The 21,207-nt window shown below is 49.1% G+C and overlaps 1 protein-coding gene across 2 annotated transcripts in view; it reads right to left on the bottom strand.

Moving 5' to 3' along the window:
- Positions 1-3,133: 3,133 nt before the first annotated feature.
- Positions 3,134-21,207, bottom strand: part of PDLIM1 (PDZ and LIM domain 1) — a 40,275-nt gene continuing 22,201 nt past the window's right edge. The window contains exons 4-8 of one of the 2 annotated variants that reach the window (XM_080598180.1): positions 14,098-14,159; positions 12,363-12,665; positions 8,518-8,672; positions 5,369-5,486; positions 3,134-3,669 (exon numbers count right to left, since the gene is read on the bottom strand). In XM_080598180.1, coding sequence (XP_080454306.1) covers positions 3,483-3,669; positions 5,369-5,486; positions 8,518-8,672; positions 12,363-12,665; positions 14,098-14,159 — 825 coding nt within the window. In that variant the 3' untranslated portion in view covers positions 3,134-3,482. Of the gene's footprint in view, positions 3,670-5,368; positions 5,487-8,517; positions 8,673-12,362; positions 12,666-14,097; positions 14,160-14,356; positions 14,548-21,207 lie in introns of both variants that reach the window. The other variant, XM_080598181.1, reaches the window with a different exon arrangement.

The following is a 21,207-nucleotide window of genomic DNA, read 5'->3' as shown; positions in this document are numbered from 1 at the left end:
AAGATGCATAAACTAGTATTAATACTAAGGGTAGCATTAGTGAAATGTGGACACTGTTTAGTGATTTAGAGCATGATGTGTTATTTAGAGACTTGCTCTGCAGAAGTGTGGCTGCTTTTTTAGCCCACTTCCAGGAGGTGAAACCAATGCCAAGTTTTGCACTTGCCACTGTAGAAGAGCCCAATTCTCCCTTTCTTTTGGCTCCCAAAGTACTGAGAATGTAGTTGATGAAAGCAAAAGCAGTATCTTCTTGGCATGACCTTGCCTTTCTTATGCCAGCAGTCAAGAACAGTTTTCACGCTTGCTACTCACCTGAACTGTGAAGGTACCCCCCAGCTGCTCAAAGCAGTCAACCATTTATGCCCTTAATGTCTATAAGCACAGTCAGGGCCACACTTTTTCTGGTGTTTCAGAAAGCAGCCTTCTTTTCCGGAGGTGGAGAAGATATGCGAGTAAATGTGGTAATGGTAACGTAAGGGTGCTTGGACAGTGGAGGGGATGACTGAGGCTAACACCTTTAAAATGTTTTGGATTAAGTAATGTCCTCTTGATTGGCCATTGGAGGGAAAAAATACTTTAAAAATAGCTGATAAAGACAAATTCTTGAAGCATAGGCGTGTCCTGGCGACTTGGAAGCAGTGCTCCTTGTCACATGCTGCACCCAAATATATTCAACTATTGTTCCTACTGTTGGGAGTGTGTGGGAGATGTCTGCGTTTGAGACCAAATGCAGGGGCTGGAAAGCTGGCATCTCTGCTTGCCTGTTGCTACTGTGTGTCTACATGCAGATTTTTTTTTATTTTTAGCTGATGAGCCGCTCATATTCTTATCTGGAGACCAGGCAGAGAGAGAAACTGCTGGTGGTTTTTTCCAGGTGATAACGTAAGAAAATGCATGTGGTGAATTTATCTCGTGCATTAGATTCTCCCTAATGGCATTTCACCAGCAGTTGAATGAATTAGCAAATACCACCACTCAGGTATTTTTACTTACCTGCCTAGCAAACATATTGCTTGAGCTGCCAAGCCCCCACCATGAGAAGAATCTCTGTGCTTATCAGAATGCCATTAGCAAATGAAATTTAAAAGTGCAAGCTGGAGCAACTGGCCATGCTGCTCCAGCTTGCACGTTGACTGGGGGGGGAACAACAATAAGAGGTCTGTCTTCATTATGCTGTTGGCCTTGATTATGCTCTTAGGACTTTTGCAGCCCTTTTCTACCTGCAGGTTTCCAGCTCAATGTGCTGTGCCCAGGAGGGCCCTGCAAGCCAGCAGGGAGCAGCAGGGCGTGAGGAGAAAGGGCGATGTGGCAGCGGCAGGGAGAGGCCACAACCAAAAACCCAAGTAGTCTGTTAAAATGACAGACTGGCTGGGCTGCACACCCACGGGAACCAGTCCCTCTCTGGGAGGATGCTAGCTCAGTTTCAAACTGCCCAACACTTCAAATTGGAATCTTTTACATATTTCTTGCTTTATTTTTATACTTTTTGAGTAGGCGGCTCAGTGTTGCAGGCTTGACCCCACTTTGCCTATTTTTTTATTGTTGACAAACTCCAGATGCCAACTGCTAAACTCAAGAGGAATTTGGAAAGTCAGACTACAGTGAATGCTGCAGTTGCCAAATATTTTGGGCTGCATCATAAAAAATGAACGCATTCCTTTTTCCAATGAGCTACAGCAGAGAGTGAGCAAAGTCCTCCCTGAGCAATGAGTGTGGATTGCCTTGGCCAGCCTGTTCCCATAGTAATAAATTGGATCAACACTGGTATCTGCATTAGAAACCTCCACTTCCAGAGCTGGCCCACAAACCTTTTGTAGTTCCCGGCTCGTGCGTCAGGCCCCGCACAATCAGTGTTTTCCCAGCAGCACTGCCAGCCTTCGCCACAGGAGCTCGGCTGGGCGATAAAGCATGCGGCCTGGGACAAAGCAGTGCTTGTTGTCTGTTTACAGCGAGGGGCTGGGGCTGGGGAAATACCGGGCATGGTTCAGGCTCTTCCATCCTCACCCGCTGGTGCAAGAGCCAGCTTGCGAGGTTACCTGGAGCCAGCCGCTTTTTGCTGATGGGCGTTATACAGTGTGGAAAGATTTAGGAACTTTGCACAGCCTGCAAGGCACAGGCAGAGTGCTGGTGTCAGTGTGCAGTACAACAGAGGGAGCCCGTGGCCAGCATTTTCGCCCCATGAGGCAAGCATGCAGCCACACGTGGTGTGTGGCCAGCAGCCTGCTGAGAAAGTGGGCAACGAGGAGTTCGCCCGGCTGGGGAAGCCACAGTTACTTGCCAGGGCTGGGCCTGAGCATGAAGGTGCCATAACCTTCAGTTTAATGTGCCTGTGGGACCTGAACTGAATACCCGGGACATTCCTATATCTGTGAGCAGTACTTTGTAGTGAACATGTGGACTGTGTCCTGCTCAAGCCTGGCAGATGGCACTCAGGAAGGTGATGCTGTGACTGACCAGGCTCCTGCCCTGCCTGCCTGCACTGGCCAGCACAGCAGCAGAGAGACATCATTTCCCTGGGAAAAACGTGCAGTGGAGGGGAGGGTATTAACTCTGTAACAGCACTGAGGGGAGATGCCACCCAGGCAGACCATAAATAAATAAATAAATAAATCACACCCTCACCCTGAAAATAAAGCTACCTGTGTTAGTATCAGGAGCTGTGTGTGTATGCATGTGTACGCACCAGCAGCACAGACGAGCTAGCCTATCCCCAGGGATGAGCCAGCTGTGGATGCCGGCTGAGCTATTCCATCATTGCTCGCTCACCACTGCCCATAGAAGGAGCCTGAGGAAAGGAGCTAAATTTAGTTGGGTTTGTGAATTATTCCCATCCCCAGCCCGCCAAAAAAGCTGCACAGTTGATCTGGACAGTTGGAAGCAGAGTCTTAGTGGCAGGTCAGCCTTACCTATGAAGAGGCTTGTGATGTTGTGGTGGTTTGTTTACTAATTTTTGGAAAGGCAGCATCCTGAATGTCTGGGGGTCTGGCAGCAGCTGGGCGACACATGAGGCCATTGTGCCCCAATTCAGCAATTCCCTCCCGCTGCTCCCCAGAGCAGGCACAGCCACGTGCTGGGCACCTCCATCAGGCACCCAGGAAGCCCAGTCCAGGACAAAGTGGAGACAGCCGCCTGGTGGAGTCACCCCGTTTATTGAATGCAAACAGAAGGCAAATAACTGGGACATGGTGGGGCTGTGATCTGACTTTGGCCTCCGATTTTCCTGTGCAATTGGCAGCACAAAGGAGGAGGAAAAAAAAATAATCTGTGTATTAAAAAAAAATGTGAAAGAGAAGATGAAAAGAATGTTGAATGATTAGTGACACCTCGCGTGAACAGACAGGAGGATTAATGTGGCAAGGAAATTCAAAGCCATGCCTAGCATTCCTTATTGCAAACAAGATTCGGCAAGAGGGCAAGGGCGACACTTTCCAAGGAAGAGCAGCAGAGGAGAAACCATCCACGCCGGCCCCGCAGCAGCGCAGTTACTTTGGGAAGACAGTGACCACCTCGTATCCCTCTGGGGGGACCACCCGCTCCCGCGCATGCTTCTCACAGTAGATTTGGTCTTCCACGAAGAAGTGTCCTTTCTGCTTGAGGTTGGTGCCACAGTCGCTGCACACGTAGCACTCGGGGTGACGCTGCTTGTCCCGGATCTTCACAAACACGCCTCTGGGGAAGGAACCAGCACCCTCAGCACTGGGCGCACGCCAATGCCGTCCCCACCCTAGCCACCTTGCACAGGCCCGACCCCCTCCAAGGCCTACAGGAGACCATCTTCCCTAAGCGCACGCCCTCCCTCTGCTCGGGCAGGTGCTGACAGAGCACTTATACCCAGCAGGGGAGCCCTGCTCTTGAAATCATGTCCTAGCAAGGGCCTCCCTGAATTTCACAGGCCAGTCCTACCACCTGTAGCAGCATGAATCACTGTGGTGATTCAGAAGGCAGCCCACCGGCCTTCAGAGGCCTGGGATGAAATGAGGGGAGCAGCTTGGCCATTGTGTGTGGAACAGAATCCATGTGGGTCGACAACAACTTGTTTCCAGAACAAACCCAGAAACAATTGCCAGCACCAACAGAGGGGGGACGCTCTGATAGCGACTGTGATGCCTGGAGCAGGAGCACAGGGTGACCAGACCCTGGCCCCGGCCTCAGACGCTGCCACTCGGGAGCAGCGGTCCCACTCAGCATGGGCCAGTCTGACTGGAAACCTTCACAGCTTGACCCAACGCTTGATGAGGGAAACTACATAGCAACTTGTTAACTACCACCAGCAGCAGCACAAGTTGCCAGGAGTATGATTTCGTTCCAGCAGCCACCTATATTTTCCGTAATTCATTAGTTTTTACAGCTATTCATAGGCCTGTCCTGTACTTTCCCTCCAGAGCTCCCTAGCTGACAGAGTAATTGCAGCGTTTGTGTCAGATTCACATTTACAGCCTCTATTATTATTTATTTATTATATTATTTATTTATTATATTTATTATATTTATTATTATATTTTTTTATATTTATTTTTTATATATTTAATTTATATTATATTTTTATATATTTATTTATTATATTATTTATTATATTATTTATTGCCTCTATAATGACTCTGCCAGTCCTTGGCGATGGAGGCATGCCAGGACCACGCAGTTACAGGGTCCTGGGTCTCAGGAAGCAGTGTGACAGTCTGATCACACTGGAGAAATCTGAGTTATTCCATGGTGGTGCAGGGGGCTCCCAGCACTTGGCTGCTGGAGCCCGCTGTTAAGCTAAAGGGGTTGCAGGGAACTGAAGGAGAGAATGAGTGAAGAAGAACTTGTGGTTGAGGGTGAATAAAAGACATGGGCTGGTTCCCTTGTGCTGTCACCCGGTACAGCAGCTCTGTATCGTCCTTGCTGTGCTACAGGTCAGACATACCCTTACAAGGACAACAAAAATTAATTTTGCCTCGGCACAGCAGAGATGTGCTGTCCTGCAGCAGAGCAGGGAGCAGAAGGCAGCTCTCCCAGTCCACACTGCCTCTGACTGCCAGGGCACAGCACTGCTGCATTGCTGGGAACACCAAGACATGAAAAACATTAACTACTGTCCCTGAAGGGAAAGGTCAGTTTGTTTCTGGGTGCTATAAACAGGTTTCAGGTAGGAAGCAAAACACTGCAGCCACAACTGCACTGGGGGGTTGTCTCACAGGGACTTGCTTCGATACGGATCTGTAGAGGGAAACCCAACTCTGCCTTGCTGCAGGGGTTTGCAGGGTGAGCGCTACCAAAGCTGGTGAGAACCAACGTGCCTGGGCCGGCTCCTGGGGGTGCGCTGGAGGTGAGAGCTGAGGTGTGCGCAGACACACGGGGTGCCTGGGACAGGGACAGGCTTACTTACACAATGCCAGATCCACACTTGTCGCACATGGGCAGCTTCTGGGCATTCCCAATCGATGAGGCCACCTTTGTGGTGGGGGCCTTGACGCTCCTAAATCCAGATGGTTTGGTGGGGTCTCCTGGGGGGTGGAAGGAGAGTGCTTCAGAGCATGTGAGATGCGTGGCTGTAGGCTCTCCTCCTAAGCAGATGCTCTGCTAAGGAGGGGTGAGGTCCTTCAACACCAGCTCTGAGGCAGGGATTCATGCATGGGAAGGAGGCAAGGGATTTAGGGTGTGTGAGAAGGAAGGCGAGAAGGGACACAGCTGAGCCTGGCCCCGGAAAACCGAGGGCCTGAGGTTGTGGGCAGTAAGATGAGCTTCTGCCCCATCTCATCTTCAAAGCCCTTTGGACATCAGCTAATGTATCTTGCATGCACAGAGACACAAAGCAAAGCAAAGCCTCAGCTCCAGCCTCAGCAGCACCAGAGTCTGCCTGCCATGTCCTGAGCACCCACTCAGGGTCAAGCTGATGGCCAGATTTGGGTTCAGAAAGTGGAGGTGGGTGTTCTGGCAGACAAGGAGGCCTGTCAAAGCCTTTTTCCACTCTGCTGTCTGCTGTAGGATGGAACTGACTCCCCCACAACTCCTGGAGGATTTGTTTAACAAACCCCTTGTTGTTGCAGGGACACAGGGTGTGTGGCATGCTCCAGGGATGACATCTCCCTAGTGCAACCTCTCTGAGGCAGGGATGTTCTGCTGGACCTTCACAAGAGACATCTGCTGACCTGGATGCCTACAGGCAGTGGATCCTAGATGCAGGATAGGAGGCAAGCCTTCAAACATCTGCAGTGTAAAAGCAGCCTCTTACAAAATGACACGATCGGTACAACTAGCCTTATCTATATGACTTTTGCAAGAGGTTCAATACCAGGCAGGAAGGGAAGGAGGGCTGCAGAGGCTCCCACGACGTTTCACCAGGAACAGAGGAGGCTGTTGGGCAGGCATGTGCCACCTCACAGAGGAAGGCTGACAAAACCCTTCAGAGTAGCACCAAGCCAACATCAAACTGCACCAGTTGTTAGTGGTGGAAAGGGAAGAAGAACCCCGCAGAAGCTCACCCTGGTGACCAGCAAGGTCTGGGACATGATGCAGCCCAGGGCAGGGCCTCCAATAGATGAACTGAGGGGACAATTTGGGGCACTACCCACCCCACATTCCTGTCATCAAGCCCAAGTACCCCTGCATTGCCTCATGCAGACCCACACAGCACACTCCAGGCTGAGCTTACAGCCTCAGCATTTAGCCCAGGGACTTGAAGGAGCTCAGTGCTGAGATGCTGCTCCAGAAGTGCAATGCCCTAATGGGGACAGGAGTCCATGGACCCTTCAACCATGCCAGCAAGCACCAAGCCCCCTTCACTGTCACTGCAGGTGACCCTTGCTGGGAAGGGAGCAGCAGCAGCCACATTTTCAGGGTCTACCCTATCACCCCTGCTTGTTCCCTCTGCTTCGAACAGCACTTTGTTCACACCAATAACACTGACAGCACATTTTTAAATCTCTCTAGGGGAATCAGCTTAATAAAATACCCACAGGAAACATAACCTGTTCCACCCTGCCAAACACCCTAAGCCTCAGCGTGCAGGCTCAAGTCTAAACAGCGAGCAGCCGCCGTGCCTCCACGCACCAGGGCCCACACACAGACCCCAGGTCCTCCCAGCTGGTGTGGCTCAGCGCAGCCCACACCCCGGGGACCAGCCCCAGCCGGGGAGATGACAGCTCCCTGCTGCTGCACGCAAGCCATTGCCTGAAGACAGGCTTGGAGAAGGATCCCACAAGGGTGCTATCACCATGGATGTTATCAGTCAGCAGCAGTGGTGTTTGAGTCGGGGCGAGCGGTGTAGCTGGGGCACTGTCTCCTCTCGGGCTGTGTAACCCATGGGTGATTACAGCTCACTATGGAGCAATGCCCAAGCCTATCCCGGCCTCTGATCAGGCAGGCAAACCTCGTGCCAGAGAATCCCAGTAATGCTGTAAATCTTCAAAGACTGATAAAATAGAGAGGCTTTTGCTTCTTATCTTCTTCAGCACTACTAAGCACGGGGGAGGACCTCGGAGGCGTGAGAAGTCCTGGCTCCTCCAGTCCCTTCCTTGCAGGAGCTGAACCCTGAGGGGCGAGCTGCAAACACTCACAATTTAAAAGATGCTTTCAGGTAGGTATTTTAACATCAGATTAAAGACTCCAAAATCCTGGTTTCTTTCTTCCTATAATTTCCTTACTTCCTTCATTTTGCTGTTCCCTTTCAGATCACTCAGACCTAAGAGCACTTGGCTGAGCTGTTTCCCCTTCTGGTGAGTATCTCGGCACCAGGCTTTTGTTGGATGAAATTGAATGTTCCTCTGCCAAGCTAATAACACAACAGACAAAGTCTCAACTGGTCTAAGGGGGGAAAAAAGTCATTCTTCGAATTCTTTTCCTAATTATTTGTTTATTTTATTCTATTTAAGGGGAGAAGGGAGTATGATTTGGCTCCCACCTAAGTTAATCAGAGTTTTTATCTATAAGTCTATAGCCTTGAACTATACTAGTCCAGATGTCAGATCAAGAGTGCCAAGTAGCGTGAGGTTTCAGAGGTTCAAAGCTGTGAACTGATTGCTGTAACTCAGTTTCCAAATTTTTACATTCAGCTGCAGAAGTGGATCTCTTTTTCTTGTGTAGAGGGATGGAGACCAGAAGCTTTAGGACTCACTAAAGAGCGCTATCTCATGGTACCTTTCGAAGTCTTGAATCTAAGATGGTCCTTAATCAGTGAATATTATCCTAGAGGGGCAAAACTTTAGAAAGTGTAGAAGGGTTTTTGCAACTTTTAGAATTCCTTCTTGAGAACTAAACATTGCACGTGTTTATTTCTGTAGCACTTGGTCAATGAATGAGCAACAATAATAGGACCACAGATGCTGAAAATAACCAAGGAAAAGAAATTTAAGAGTAAAGTTAGTGAAAGAGTCTGTAGGTTTTTTTTTTGGAAACCATCTACACATGTTACCTTGAAGAAGCAACAGCTAAGAAAGGAGAACGAATTTTCAGGTGTTACTCTGAGACACCATAAACAGCCGAAGAAATGGCAAAAGGGAAGAGCAGACCCAGGTTAGGTGTGCAGCAAGGGCTTACCTTTCTCTTCTGACTCCAAAATCTCTTGCAGCACCAGGAAGGAAGCTGATTGCCTGGGTGGCTCATGCGACTCTTGGTTCTCTTGGAGCATCTTGTAAACCTCAGATTCTCTGTCTATGACAATGCTGCCCGGGGGCTGGTTGTGCTGATCTAAGCTGAGGATGGAACAGAGCACATTCTTGTTAAATGGCTAAAAACTAAAGGCACTTCCTCCAGCAAAACCATCATGATGCATCATATGACTGAGAAATGAACGTGCAAAATGAAGGCAGAACAGGACGCCATGAGACACAGAGGTGCTGGACGTGCTCGCACATGACAGCTGCAGCCCTGGTGGGATTGAGGCGCAGGACCACCCGTACGCCCCACTGTCAGTAGGTCCTCACCCACTGACCCTGGCCAGCCCCTATGTGTTACCCCTGCTTCACAACTGCTGTGTGTTCCAGAAACTAAACCTTCCTGTCCAGGAATCAGGAAAATAAAGAACGAATGTGCTAAGACGGTAATCCCACGTGGTAGCTGTGTAATTACTGCATGGTCCCCACATGCATAAACTACCTGAGACTGCTAACTTAAGCTGCTGTGACTTTCAAATTCAGTACTCTTTATTCCATCAAAAAAAAAAATCTTTGCAAGTATACTATGAATTGGTCCTGAAGGCCACCTTCACACAGTAACAGCTGCAGGATGCAGCTAAAAGGATCCTCTGATTGCGAAGAATTCTCTTTGGTTTTCAAGTGGGCATTATTATTTCCGTTTTTTAGGTGGAAACCCAGAGTCACAGCCCATTTACAGCACTTAACTAGGATTAATGAACATGTCAAGAGCAAGGAAAGATTTCTGCCTGCTAAAACTAAGCCCAAATTTCAGCTGCTTCCTGAGGCACTGCGGCCGCCACTCATGTCACAAGCAACTTGCATTCTCAGCCTAGAGCTTGCAGTGCTACTGCACAGCAGTAGCTCCACACTGGAGCTGACACAGTGGTCACTGTGCCACTGGCAGGGTCTTTAGAGTTAAAAAAAAATAATAAAGATGCCAGAGGCAATAGCTTGGATGTTCTCCATGTCCAGTAGGTACAGGACAAACCATGGGATTGAGCTGCAGGAGGATATTCAGAGTATCCCTTGGGAAAAGCTTTCCAGCAGACAAGACACCAAAATGCCATGGATTGCTGTGGACAGGTGAGCAAGCTCTGCACTGAAGAATTTAACAAAAGTCTGGACAAATATCTACTGTCTACTAGTTTAAATCAGTGGCTTAAACTGATGAAATGCTGGGGTAGGGGTTGGACTACGTGGCATGGGAGGTTCCTCCCATCCAAATGTTCTGCGGATGGAATAAAAAGTCTCTGGAAAAACGAGGTAAAAACTGACAAGTCTTCTCTGATGGCTCAATTACATAACACAGCCATATAAAAGTAAATGTGCTATTGGGTTTCACTATTCCTGCACCCTGTGATTGCCTGACATGTACATAAACATCCTGAAGTTCAGACTGAATTGCAGAGGGAAATCTTTTTCATGAGGAGGCGACTTCAGATTTCCATGCCAGTGTGCAATTGAGTCATCTGGGAGGTACTCTGCAGAATGAACTCTCCAAGCATCAGAGGTATAATCATTGCACATGCTATAAAATGCTATTTCCAAAAACAATTAGTTCATAAAATGTTTCCATCTTCAGTAATTCTCACTGGAGCAGGAAGTACATTAGACTTGCAAGCAGATGAACCCTTGAAGCCTGAATCTCGTTTACTGAAGCGTCTCACCCAATATAAAATAATATTTCAATTACACAGAAAATGGCCCAAGTTATCCCAAATGAATACATGCTCCATATTACATTCCTCTTACATAAACTGATATACTGCTTCTACTCTGTATACCTACAGAAACATTGGACAAGAAGCCTGTCCTTACAGCGTGCATACCGAGAACGTTTCATAACCATGCATTCGAAAAGCAAAGGCTAAATCATCTTAACGCGCACAAGAGTCAAACAGAGCCGTCGCATTTCAACCATGCATTGTGGTAGTGTGCAAAACATACAGATCAGCTCTCCCAGATAGATACATTTGCATATAAAGGATTCAGAAAAACTACATTAAAAAAACTCAAACCCTAGAAACACCTCCACTTGTCAGGGCAGAGGGCTACACTACTTAAAGAAAATCTAAACAAAGCACATACACCTTTTGAATGGGCACAGACAAATGTATGTAGAGCATGCAGGATAACAAGTATCCCTATGTCAGCAGACGCATGGTACCTGCTGTCACCCAGGCACTTCACCTGCAGCAAACACCACAAGCTGGCGTCCTTGCTCAAGCACAGCAGTACCCTGACACAGCATTTTTGCAGGGGACAGCTTCAGCTACCTTTACTGGACTTCAAACTCCAGCAACTGTTGCTGGATTTCACTGCTTCTACCACAGGCAACTTGCAGCACTGATGGAATAATGCTGGATTACTGAGCTTTGAAAATTGGCAGGAACAATAAAAGCCACAAAGACAGCCTTGCACAGCATCTTCAGGAAAGCAGAGCATATTCATTACTAATGTGAATTTGCTATTTTATGTTAGCACATTTTGTAAAGTTTACAAGGGTCTTAAAGCCAGGCTTCAGGAAGGTTTCGTACTTGCTTGTGCCACAAAACAAATGCTGATGCCTGGGGCTCCTTTGTCAGTGGACATCAGCTCTCTGGCGCAGCAAAGACAGCCAGCAGCGTGCCAGCTCCTGGAGAGCTCAGCACTGACCACAGGCCTGAGCAGCGACTTGCTGCAAATAACTAGACTGAGAAACAATGTGGGAGCAAAACCACAGCCCCCCCATTATCACTTGGCTGCTGTCATACGGCAAAGCCTGGCTGTGGGTGCCCAGGGGCCAGGAGGGGACTGGGAGCAGCCAAGGAGCTATGAGTCTAATGCATGGGACAAAGACAAGCAGCTCCCTGGCCACACAGCAGCAAGACACTTGGTAATGTAGCTGGGGAACTGCTGAAGGTTCACCTCCTCTGAACAGTTCAGCCTTGGCTGGAGCCCTCCTGCAAGATGGCTGTGTGTGCCTTGTGCTTCATGTCTTGATACCGAAGTCCTCGCTGTAAAACCCCGTGGGCTGTCACTTAGAGGCACGGTCCCAAACCGCCACAAAGAGCAACCACCAAAGAGCACCAAGGCCTTGTGGTGCTGAGGCTCTCCCCAGGTCCTGCAGCCCTCAGCACACATCAGGCATCCTCCCATGGGCAAAAAGAGCCCCAAGAGCAGCCACTTGTGCAGGCAAGTGAGCAGGGGAGGGATGGCAACACAGCCCGGGTCCTCCACACACCTGGTCCCTACTGGGCTGTGCTAAAGTCATGAGCATTATCAGCCAAAGAGGGAGACCTGTGGAGACCTGTATCACCCAGAAATGAAACACTCCTCATAGCCCAGTGCACACCTGTGGCACAGCCAGCAAAATGAAAGCCACAGCTCACTGTGCACAGACATGTGAAGCAGCCCTTTTGGTCCAGGAGAACGACCAGGTTTCAAGATAAGACGCCCTGCACCCCCAAATCTGTCTGCTGCAAGCAACCCCTCCAGGAAAACCACCGAGCTCCCTGCTGCATGGAGTAACAGACACGTGGGCAGGCTGAAATGATGTTTTGGTGCTCGTCACGGCGCTGGACACAGACACAATGCAGAGAAAGCTCCCGTGGAGTCATGCACTGCCCTTGGGAAGGCAAAATGTAACCACTGGTTTCTTGTGACCACCAATGCTGTGAGCCACAGACAGCGACGAGGTACTCGTGGACACCAAGGTGTGGATGAGCGGATGCGCCGCACTGGCTGCAGAGGCAGCAGGCAGGTTACCTGGGGAAATCGGGGCTGACGGAGGAGATCTGCCCCTGCAGGGAATCCAGGATGTTGCTCTGCGAATAGAGCTGCAGGGGAGAATTGAACTGCACGTGCAGCACCTTCAGTCCCGGCACCTCCACCTCCACGGGGCTTTTGGGGCAGACCTGGGCCGCACGCTTCAGCTGCTCCGGCCCCACGCGGACCTGGCTGGGGACGCTGGAGGGGCTGTGCCTGCGCTGCGGCTCCATGCCGGGCGACTGCAGAGGGTTATAGACGGAGGCGAAGGGAGCCTGCTGTGCGCTCGTCGGCGATGGGCGGCTGCAGGCATGGGTGCCCACATGGGATGGGCAGTATGAGTTGTGTTTGGGGTGTTTGGTTTTTACGTGGTGGAATTGAGCAAAAGATGCAGAGGAGGAAGAAAGGGAAAGAAGGAAGAAGTTAATGAAGAGCTAAACCGAATACACCAAGTGACATAAACAGAACACCATCTGTTGCTTGTGCCAGAGGGACACACCACTGAATACACCACTTTACATCAAAAGCTTCTAGCTGATGCTGGGACACCAGTCTCACACTCCAGGTGTGTCCACACACAAAGCAAAATGCAGCCACTCCACTTACAAAAGCAATGAAGACATGGCAGCAGGGGTGAGCACGAATCCATGGTCCTACTATCTAGGCATGACACCTTCACTGCCGCCCTACCCAAAGCTGGCCTGGGCATCCCACTGAACAGCAATATCAAGTCCAATACCAAAACGGCCATGCTCAGTGGTATGGCTTCGTCCTGCCCTCCCCATCTGCTCTGAGCCCAAACGCTACAATTTAACTTATTAGCCTCATTGACAAATTAATTGTCAAATAGCCTTGGCTTCCAGGGAGTGCTCTCAACTGGAGGGGACTCTAGGCTAGACTAGAGGTGGAATTTGACTGCCAAGTGGTCCCAGCAGGTTAACACAAAGCCAGATTTCCCTTGTCCCTGCTCTGCCTTGACTCAGATCTTGAATGAGGCCACTGAGGTCTACCAGAAGCAAATGAGGAGTGAATAACCTGTCCACCAGCTGCAGCACCATTTCTCTGCCCAGAAGAGCCCATACTGCTAGCTGGGTAAGAAGCTGGTTTCAGCCAGGAAAAGTTTCCATGCTTGTATTAAACCACACTCTCAGGTCTTTGTACTCTGCAAAAGCAGTGTCTCAAGTTACTTTTGTCTCCTTAGTCACAAATCAGAAATTTAGTCAAATATCTCCAAATATCTCCAAAAGCATGGATCTTGCAGCTTTTGTTTTAGAAGTAGCCAAAGTCTTCCAGGCAGCTAGGTACTGCTATACAGAGACTTGGGGCAGTTCAGCAGCACAGCCAGAAAGATTTCAGAAAGCTCCTGGCTCCTGGTTTATAGCTTCTATTAAAGAAAAAAAAACAGGAACCTTGGACTTCTGGGAAAAAGCCCTGGTCTTGGCAAAGCTCAGGTGCAATCACAAACATTTTAGGGTTGGGACAATTTTCAGTCCCATACATAAAATCACTCACACAGGTATAAAAGCTTCAGCTACTTTTTAAAACTCATGTGACAAACTGAGTTTGATAACAAAAATAGAAAGATCCAAGCCTGTCTGTGAACGCCAGGCCAGCCGGGAGCTGGGACGGACGGACGTGCTTCCTGCGCTAACCGTACCCTTCCTGCCCAGCACTGCCCGCGCAGCCAAAACAAGACGTCGACTGTACAAAGCGCTCGTAACAAGCTGTCAGGCACCTGTTCAGACCAGAGGGCTGGTATGTCATGCTGAACGCACGCGGAAACTGCGTCGGTCTCTGCTAAACAAAGAAACACAAGAGCGTTAATTTCATTCCTGCACCGCACGAAATGATCCCCGCTCCTCTGAGCCCTGCCCCTGGGTGCCACGTCTGCTCCTTCCCCTGTCCTGAAAGAGAGCTTTTTGGGTTAAACCGGGACCCTGCCAGCGAGCCTCCCCCAGGCCGGGCAGGGAGGGAGAGGCGAGGGCAATACTTACGGCTTGCTAGGCTCGGGGGCCCCGAGTGATGTCTTTGACTCCACGGCACTGTTGAAGGTCTGGATGTTTTCTGAGGAGTAGAGGCCCGCCGGGCTGTTGTACTGAGCAGTGATCACTTTGGGGGCAGAAGCCGTGGCAGCAGTGAAGGGGACCGCGCTCCGGTTGTGTGCGCTTCCTATGTGCCTTATTTCCTGCATGCAAAGGAGCAAAGGCACAAATCAGAGGTGCTCAGGCGTGCGGGTGGGACGTGGCGGGCGAGCGGCTGCTGCAAGGGTCACGCTGGCACGTGGTGTCACCTGAGGAGCACGCCACCCCAGACCTGACCGCCAAAGCTGGCAAGGGTCCTCCAGACATCAGCAGGACCCCCGTTCCCATCCCCGTTGGCCAACACACCCCTCCTCGGGCTGGCACTTAGGAGGTTTTGGAGGTGATGTACCAGGAATGCAAGAGCTCAGAAATATGGCCAGAGCAATTAGCTCCAGCTGCCACATGCCTGGGAGCTCTGCAAGCCACAGGCCCCACCTTCTCACATGAGACTACAGATTGTAAGCATTCTTTGAAATCCCTGAAAGCAGGAATTCTATGGGAAAGTGGAGATGAGGGCCAGAAAGAGCAGCACTCTTCAGTGGCAGCTGAAAGACTGGCAAGAGATAAGGGCACCCCGAAAAGAAGGGTTTTGTCATGACTACAAATGCTCTGGAGTATGTCTGCTCCTTCAGTGAAGACGGGGGTTCACAGCTGTCTTTCATGAACAACTTTGGTCTCTCTGGACAAGAAATTGCCACAGTAAAGGTGGGAAGATGATCCTTGTTAAACAAAGCATTGTCCAGAGGCAGAGACAGCTAAACGCCTTGACAAGACCAGAGACTTCTTTAGTACCAGAAATCACCCAGATGTTCTGGGTTTACAGCAAACCAGAGGCTTCCAAAGGCATTAGTGGATACTTTAGTGGCCAAATCCAAGTTAAATTAGACGTGACATGACAGTCTTCCAAATTGCAGGCTGCGCTAAGAAAAAAGGGGGAATTTTGTAACCCCAGCTCCGTTCAGCAGTCTGGGAATTGCAGCCCTGGGTCAGAGCTAACGACAGAAGGGGCTTGTTCCTCCTTGACCAAAGCAAGGTGAGCACAATTGGGCCTCAAGAGAGGAGGAAGAAAGTTCACAGAGGAAGCTGAAATAGCCAGGGCAAAAAGATGGCACCAAAATGTGCATTTTGAAATGTTCCAGCCAGAGGCTGGGAATGGCTTCGTTACAGGGCTAACGCCCAATGGCACAGGATGAAACAGGGCCCTTCTCAGCACGCTGGGCTCCCAGCTCCCAGCCCTAATTACCACAACCGGTTTCCCTCCCACTCCATACACACGCTGACTTCGACAGCTATGAAGTGAGCCTTCACTGCCCTTTGAACGTTTCACGGCACTTGTTTGATAGAGCTATAGTTACAGAATAAACACTCATTAGAAACAAGTATGACTAAATTCCCCTACAAATTTTCCTTTAAATCACTTATATGCCCCCAGATTTCCTTATGCAGCTGGCTAGCCTTCCCAAACTTACAGCTGGGAGTCATCTTGCTCCATGGCACACATCAGGCACAGCACAGGACCCTTTACAGAAGAGGAGCGTAAGTCCAAACTCGCTCATGAGTCACAAGTCGTTTGAAATCAGTGGGGCAGCTTGAGAAGTTCAGGTGTGGGGTGGCAGGACTGCTCTCCCACGACTTTCTGGCCAACACAAATGGAAGTCAGCCACGAAATTTTCCCACACACCAAAGGAAGAAAGACCCTGGAGTAATTAGCTAATCTCTCTTTGTTACAATCTCATTCAAAGCACATAACAGGGCTCATAAAAATAGTCTTTCCCATGGCAGAAACTGTGGGTATTAGCAAAAAATAATCATTACTTCAGCATGTAAATCACACCATGGGGAAAAGTATCAGTGATCTTTTATCAGCATTAAGTGCACATGTTAGAACTCTATTCAGAGGCTGCAAGCCAGAGAGGGGATATGCTGTGCGTACGAGCAGTTGGTTTAATGAAAGACAGAGGCAGGAGTTTTAGGACAAAGGGGTTATACTTTTAGGTCACATCGGCTCAAAGTTTAAATCATGTCACAATCTGTATTATGGAAACATTTAACTACTAACCAAGAATTACAGAAAGGGAAGTAATTTAGGGTATTTTTTTTTTTAAAGATCTGGTTTCCTAAGGAAGTAAGGCATCTCGATTACATGCTTTGTATGCATGCAGGCGTGTTTCCACCCCACCAAGGACTTCTGAATCTGTCAGCCAAGCCCATATCACTGTGACAGAGTGACATAGGCCTCAAGGATGGTTAAGATCCTACAAATATTGAGAGAATAGGCAGCCAGACGGAGAAAAGAGACCGAAATCACGTTAGTGCCTTGACTCCAAGAACTGCAAGTTGTGCTTGGGCACAGAAGCCACAATGGGGATTTTGGCCCACTTGTGGCCCACCATTGTGTAATGGCATCCAAGTCCATAAAAGAAGCTTCCAGAAGTGTCAGGACATCTGTAGCAGCACTCATGTGGCTAAGGTCCACAGGAGAATATAAGGGAGTTTAAAATAGCTTAGATAGAGATAGCTGTGCTGAAGGTGGTGTCTGAAGATTAGGTTAGAAAAATCCCATCTCAGGAAGAATGTAGGTCTGTAACCTGAGAGTCTACAGACAATATTGCAAGAGCAATAACATTATAAAGGGTGTTTGGATAATCCAAATTCTCCAGCGCTTCCTGTCATGCCGTGCTGCTTTTTCTGCTTGAGCTGTGGAAGGAATTTGCAAAGAACAAGTGCTTTCATGTACCAAAACCAAGATGAAAAGATAACTTCTTCTCACTGTCAAATATATTTACATAGTGATTTGCCAGACTTGCCAACCAGGCCCTGTGTTGGGCATTAGTTTTGTGAAAGCCCCAGCTCCTGAGATCATTTGTTTATGTGAGAATCTCTGATTTAACACTGGAAAAAAAAATCAGAAATGTGGCACTCCCAAGCACCTGACCACCAGCAGGCAAGCAAAAAACATTAACACAAAACCACCAGGATGCCGTGTGTACTTGCGTGGGGGCAGTGCCAGATTTAGGCAGTTGAAATTCTTGGGGTCTGCAGCATCTCTGCAGCTGCGTATCTTCCAGGACCAACCCAAGAGGGGGCAAGAGGCATCATGTGCAGCATCCCCAGTGGGAGCATGGCCTGCAAGAGCACAGCAAGCAATGCTCTGCTCGTGGAGGGAGAGCCAGCAGTCAGACACATGGAAATGCCGGGCTTGACCCGCTCTTTCTTTCTCCATAGCACAGAGGAGTGTGGCCAATACTTTCCTGAACTGTGTCTTCATGGTGGCTGGAGGGTGGCAGAGACTAGGGTAAAACATACCAGCAACTGCACAGACATCTCTGCCAGCACGCTTCTGAATTCAGAGTGGTCTCATTTTGCTTCCTTTTCAAAATGATGTGGCCTTTCAAGGAGAAAAGAAGCCACATAACGAGGTTTGTAGGACCCCAGTTCCAGTTCACATCCACAGGTCTCCTGCCGGATGGGTTTTTGGGGCAGCCTTTTCCGGGCAGGGAGCCACCAGCCACTTCGGTGCCAGCTGCGGGGATGGGGAAAACGTCCGTGTGCCGGGGCAGGAAGCGGCTCAGCATTTCCTACCGCGCCGGCGTCACGGGGAATTATCTGGGAGAACAATGGCCCCTTCCTCCTGCTCGCGCCAGGCCACGCTCGGGGACGCCCGAGCCTGTGAAATCCCCTCGACTGTGCCTGCCCTGGTGGCCGGCTGCTTCCCCTGCCACTCATTTCAGATGCTGAATCACAACTGAAGGCCACTTGAGGCACTGCCTGAAGCTCCAGGTCATGGAGTCAGGTTAGCACAAGGGACTCGCTCTTATTTTATGCTACAAATTAAAAAAACCAGCACCCTGCAAGTTCACCAGCAGCAGCCTTGTAGGCCCCAAACCAGCACCAAGCCTGCGGCCTCACCGGGCTGCAGAAACGGAGGCTCAGGGCAAACGATGCCAGCGCGTGCTCCTCGAGAGCCACGCCAAGAGGAAACACGATTAAACGTTTCTCAGTCCAACTGTTTACTCAGCTCGAAGAAAATGGGCCCCTGACCAAACCTCAGCAAAGGAGAGTGCTGCAGTCATGCTCTGGGTGGGGAGGGAGAGCAGAGGCCGGCAGCCAGAGTGCCCAGCCCCGTCCTTGCCCTCGCGAGGCTGCGCTGGGAGTGAAGGCAGCCTCGTGCCCAGGGAGCGCATCAGCCAAATGCAGCAACACCTCTGCAGAGGACATCTTCACGGCAAGCTCCAGCTGATGCTGCATCCCACCAGCTGCAGCTGCAAGGAGAAATGCCTTCATTTTCACCTCTCCCTCTGTTATTGTTTGGGTTTTTTTCAGCTATGGAAAAAATCTTCTGCAATGCTTTGAAATCTGATTAGAAATTAGGAAGGGTCTGGGGCTCTGTTATTGTAGGGGGGTAAAACAACAAAGCTGGCTTCCCACATCCTCTCCCTCCGAGTCCCCAAAGCATTCCAGATCCATGCGGTAACGCCTTTTAACCGAAAACAGCGGGTCACCATACTTTGTTACTTTATATACCTATTGCTTCATACATTGCCCACGCATGCAAGGCCTTATCAAAGGCCAGGCCAGCCACACACCCAGTTTCTATAGCCCCAGCCTTCTCAGTATCCAAGGAGATAAAACACACAAGGCGGAAACAATGACATCACTTGGCAAGGACGGGGATGGGGACGGGGACTGGGACGGGGCAGGCACTCTCTCAAGAAGCCTCGGGAGGACAGAAGCAGCTGTCTGTTCCTGCCATCCCACAAGTACCCTGATTCACCTCCAGAACTCCCCTGGCTACATGTCTGGATGTTATTTCTCTCTCTCTCTCTCTCTCTTTTTTTTTTTTTTTAAGAGCATTCTTGAGTTTAAAAGCCTGTATCTTTTGTGGTTAAAAAGAGGTGGTGTCAAACTGAGAGCTTTCAGCTTTTTTGGAAACAGTCCTGGTGTTGACCACCCTCAAAACTGGTTTCTCTCGGCTCACTTCCTACATGAGCTCACCCAGAGCAAACAGAGACCTCAGCACCATTGACCTCAGTGTCATACAAACACAGGAAAAAGACAAATCTTCTCCCAGAGAGCCCGAATCTGGCACAGCCTGAGGGATAACAAGTTTTATGGTTCGTTTTACCAATGGGCAACACAGCCACGCACAGCAGCCCGTGGCTCTGGAGCTTAATGCCCAGGCCAGATTACCAGAGTGTGGCAGTTCCAAGTTATCCTCATCTCTGGTCAGTGCCACAAGAACTGAAATCACCTTGGTCACCAGAATAAGTTGCTCTCCCTCACTTCAACGACTTTTATCAAAAAAAGTTAAGCAGAAAGGACAAGCAGACATTATTTTAATCTTTCCCACCATGGTGAGGAAAAGCTCTTGATGGGAAAATGACACTGAGTGATCGCCCTCATGATGTGGGTGAGAAGTGCAAGTGAAATAATTGAGTAAATATACGAAGAAGTCTCCGTCATTTCCTTCCCCTGATGTTGCCATAGCCACATCCAAAACAAAGCTTGTTCAGCCCCTGAGCCATCACTGCTGACAGGCTGCTGCACCTTTCGATGAAATGTGATTTTGTCATCACTCTTGCCTCGGTTTGAATTAATTTAGAAGGATAAAGATAATGGTAATGAAACAATAATAAGGCTGTAGCTCTTTCATTTGCAAAGATCAGCACAGACAATGAAGTCAGTCTTAGGATTCAGGACTTTGGGGAATGCATGGGAGGTTGTGGAATGTCTTTTTTTTTTTTTCCAAAGACACTTAAAAGTATCTTGAAGTTGCATTCCAAGTAAGGGAAAATACTTCCACAGACAGACGCAGTATTTCACCAAGTATCAGCCTCTAACAGGACTACAGGAGTAAACAAAAAGCCTGTTTCAAATAGTAAAAAGTGTGGAAGCAGAGATCTTAATGTCTATTTAGTCATAGAGTTCGTGACAAAAAAAATAATTTCTTTTGTAAGATCATTTGCAAACACTTAAGTTATTTAACTGCCCAAATAAAATGGGAACAGGAAAAGAAGGTGGACATGTGCTGTGAGAAGTTTCAGTTCAGATGGTGAATTTTGGGAGCAACATCAAACAGAACCTCATTTTAAGAAAGGGGGGAACTTATTTGAATAATTGCAGCCCAATCTCTTCAGCAAAGGCTTTAAAGTTTTTTTGCCTTTTTATTTTTTTTTTTGAGTCTGCAGTAACTCTATTTACATATACGATGGTGTTCCTGCATGTGCACGAAAACTACGAGAAACATCTTCAGAGGACCCTGGATCAGGCCATAAATGAACTACTTGGACTCAGTATGTCTTATTTTCTTTGGTAAGTGAATTAATAAGTGTTCTGTATAAGGCAGCTGCCAAGGAAAGCACATGGGTTGTTTTCACTGGCGAGGCAGCCAGAAAAAAACCTAAACAGCTCAGACAGCACTGCCTTCGAAGAGTCAGCTCCACTCACAACTTCTACCAGTTCTATCGGGAAATGAGATCGGCACCTTTGTGGGGAAATTCCTACCAGTTTGCCACACTGGTATATAGGCACAGCACCTTCTGCACGCTGCTGCTGCTTTGCAGCAAGCCTGGCTGAGGGCTCTGGGCACACTGCAAAGATGCAGCCCCAGAGAAACGCGGCCAAGGGCTCACCACGGATCTGGCAGAAGTCAGCACGCTGCGCTGACATCATGCTGCGAACAGACAGCCCTCACCACTAAACCTTCCCCGCTGCAGTCAGCTACTGAAAAAGGAAATGGGTGTACATTTAAAAAAAAAAAAAAG

Source organism: Anser brachyrhynchus (genome assembly GCF_964034855.1).
Source record: "Anser brachyrhynchus genome assembly, chromosome: 6".
Classification (NCBI taxonomy): Eukaryota; Metazoa; Chordata; class Aves; order Anseriformes; family Anatidae; genus Anser; species Anser brachyrhynchus.
Note: the sequence above shows the minus strand (reverse complement) of the source record. Positions and strands in the feature narration are given on the sequence as shown.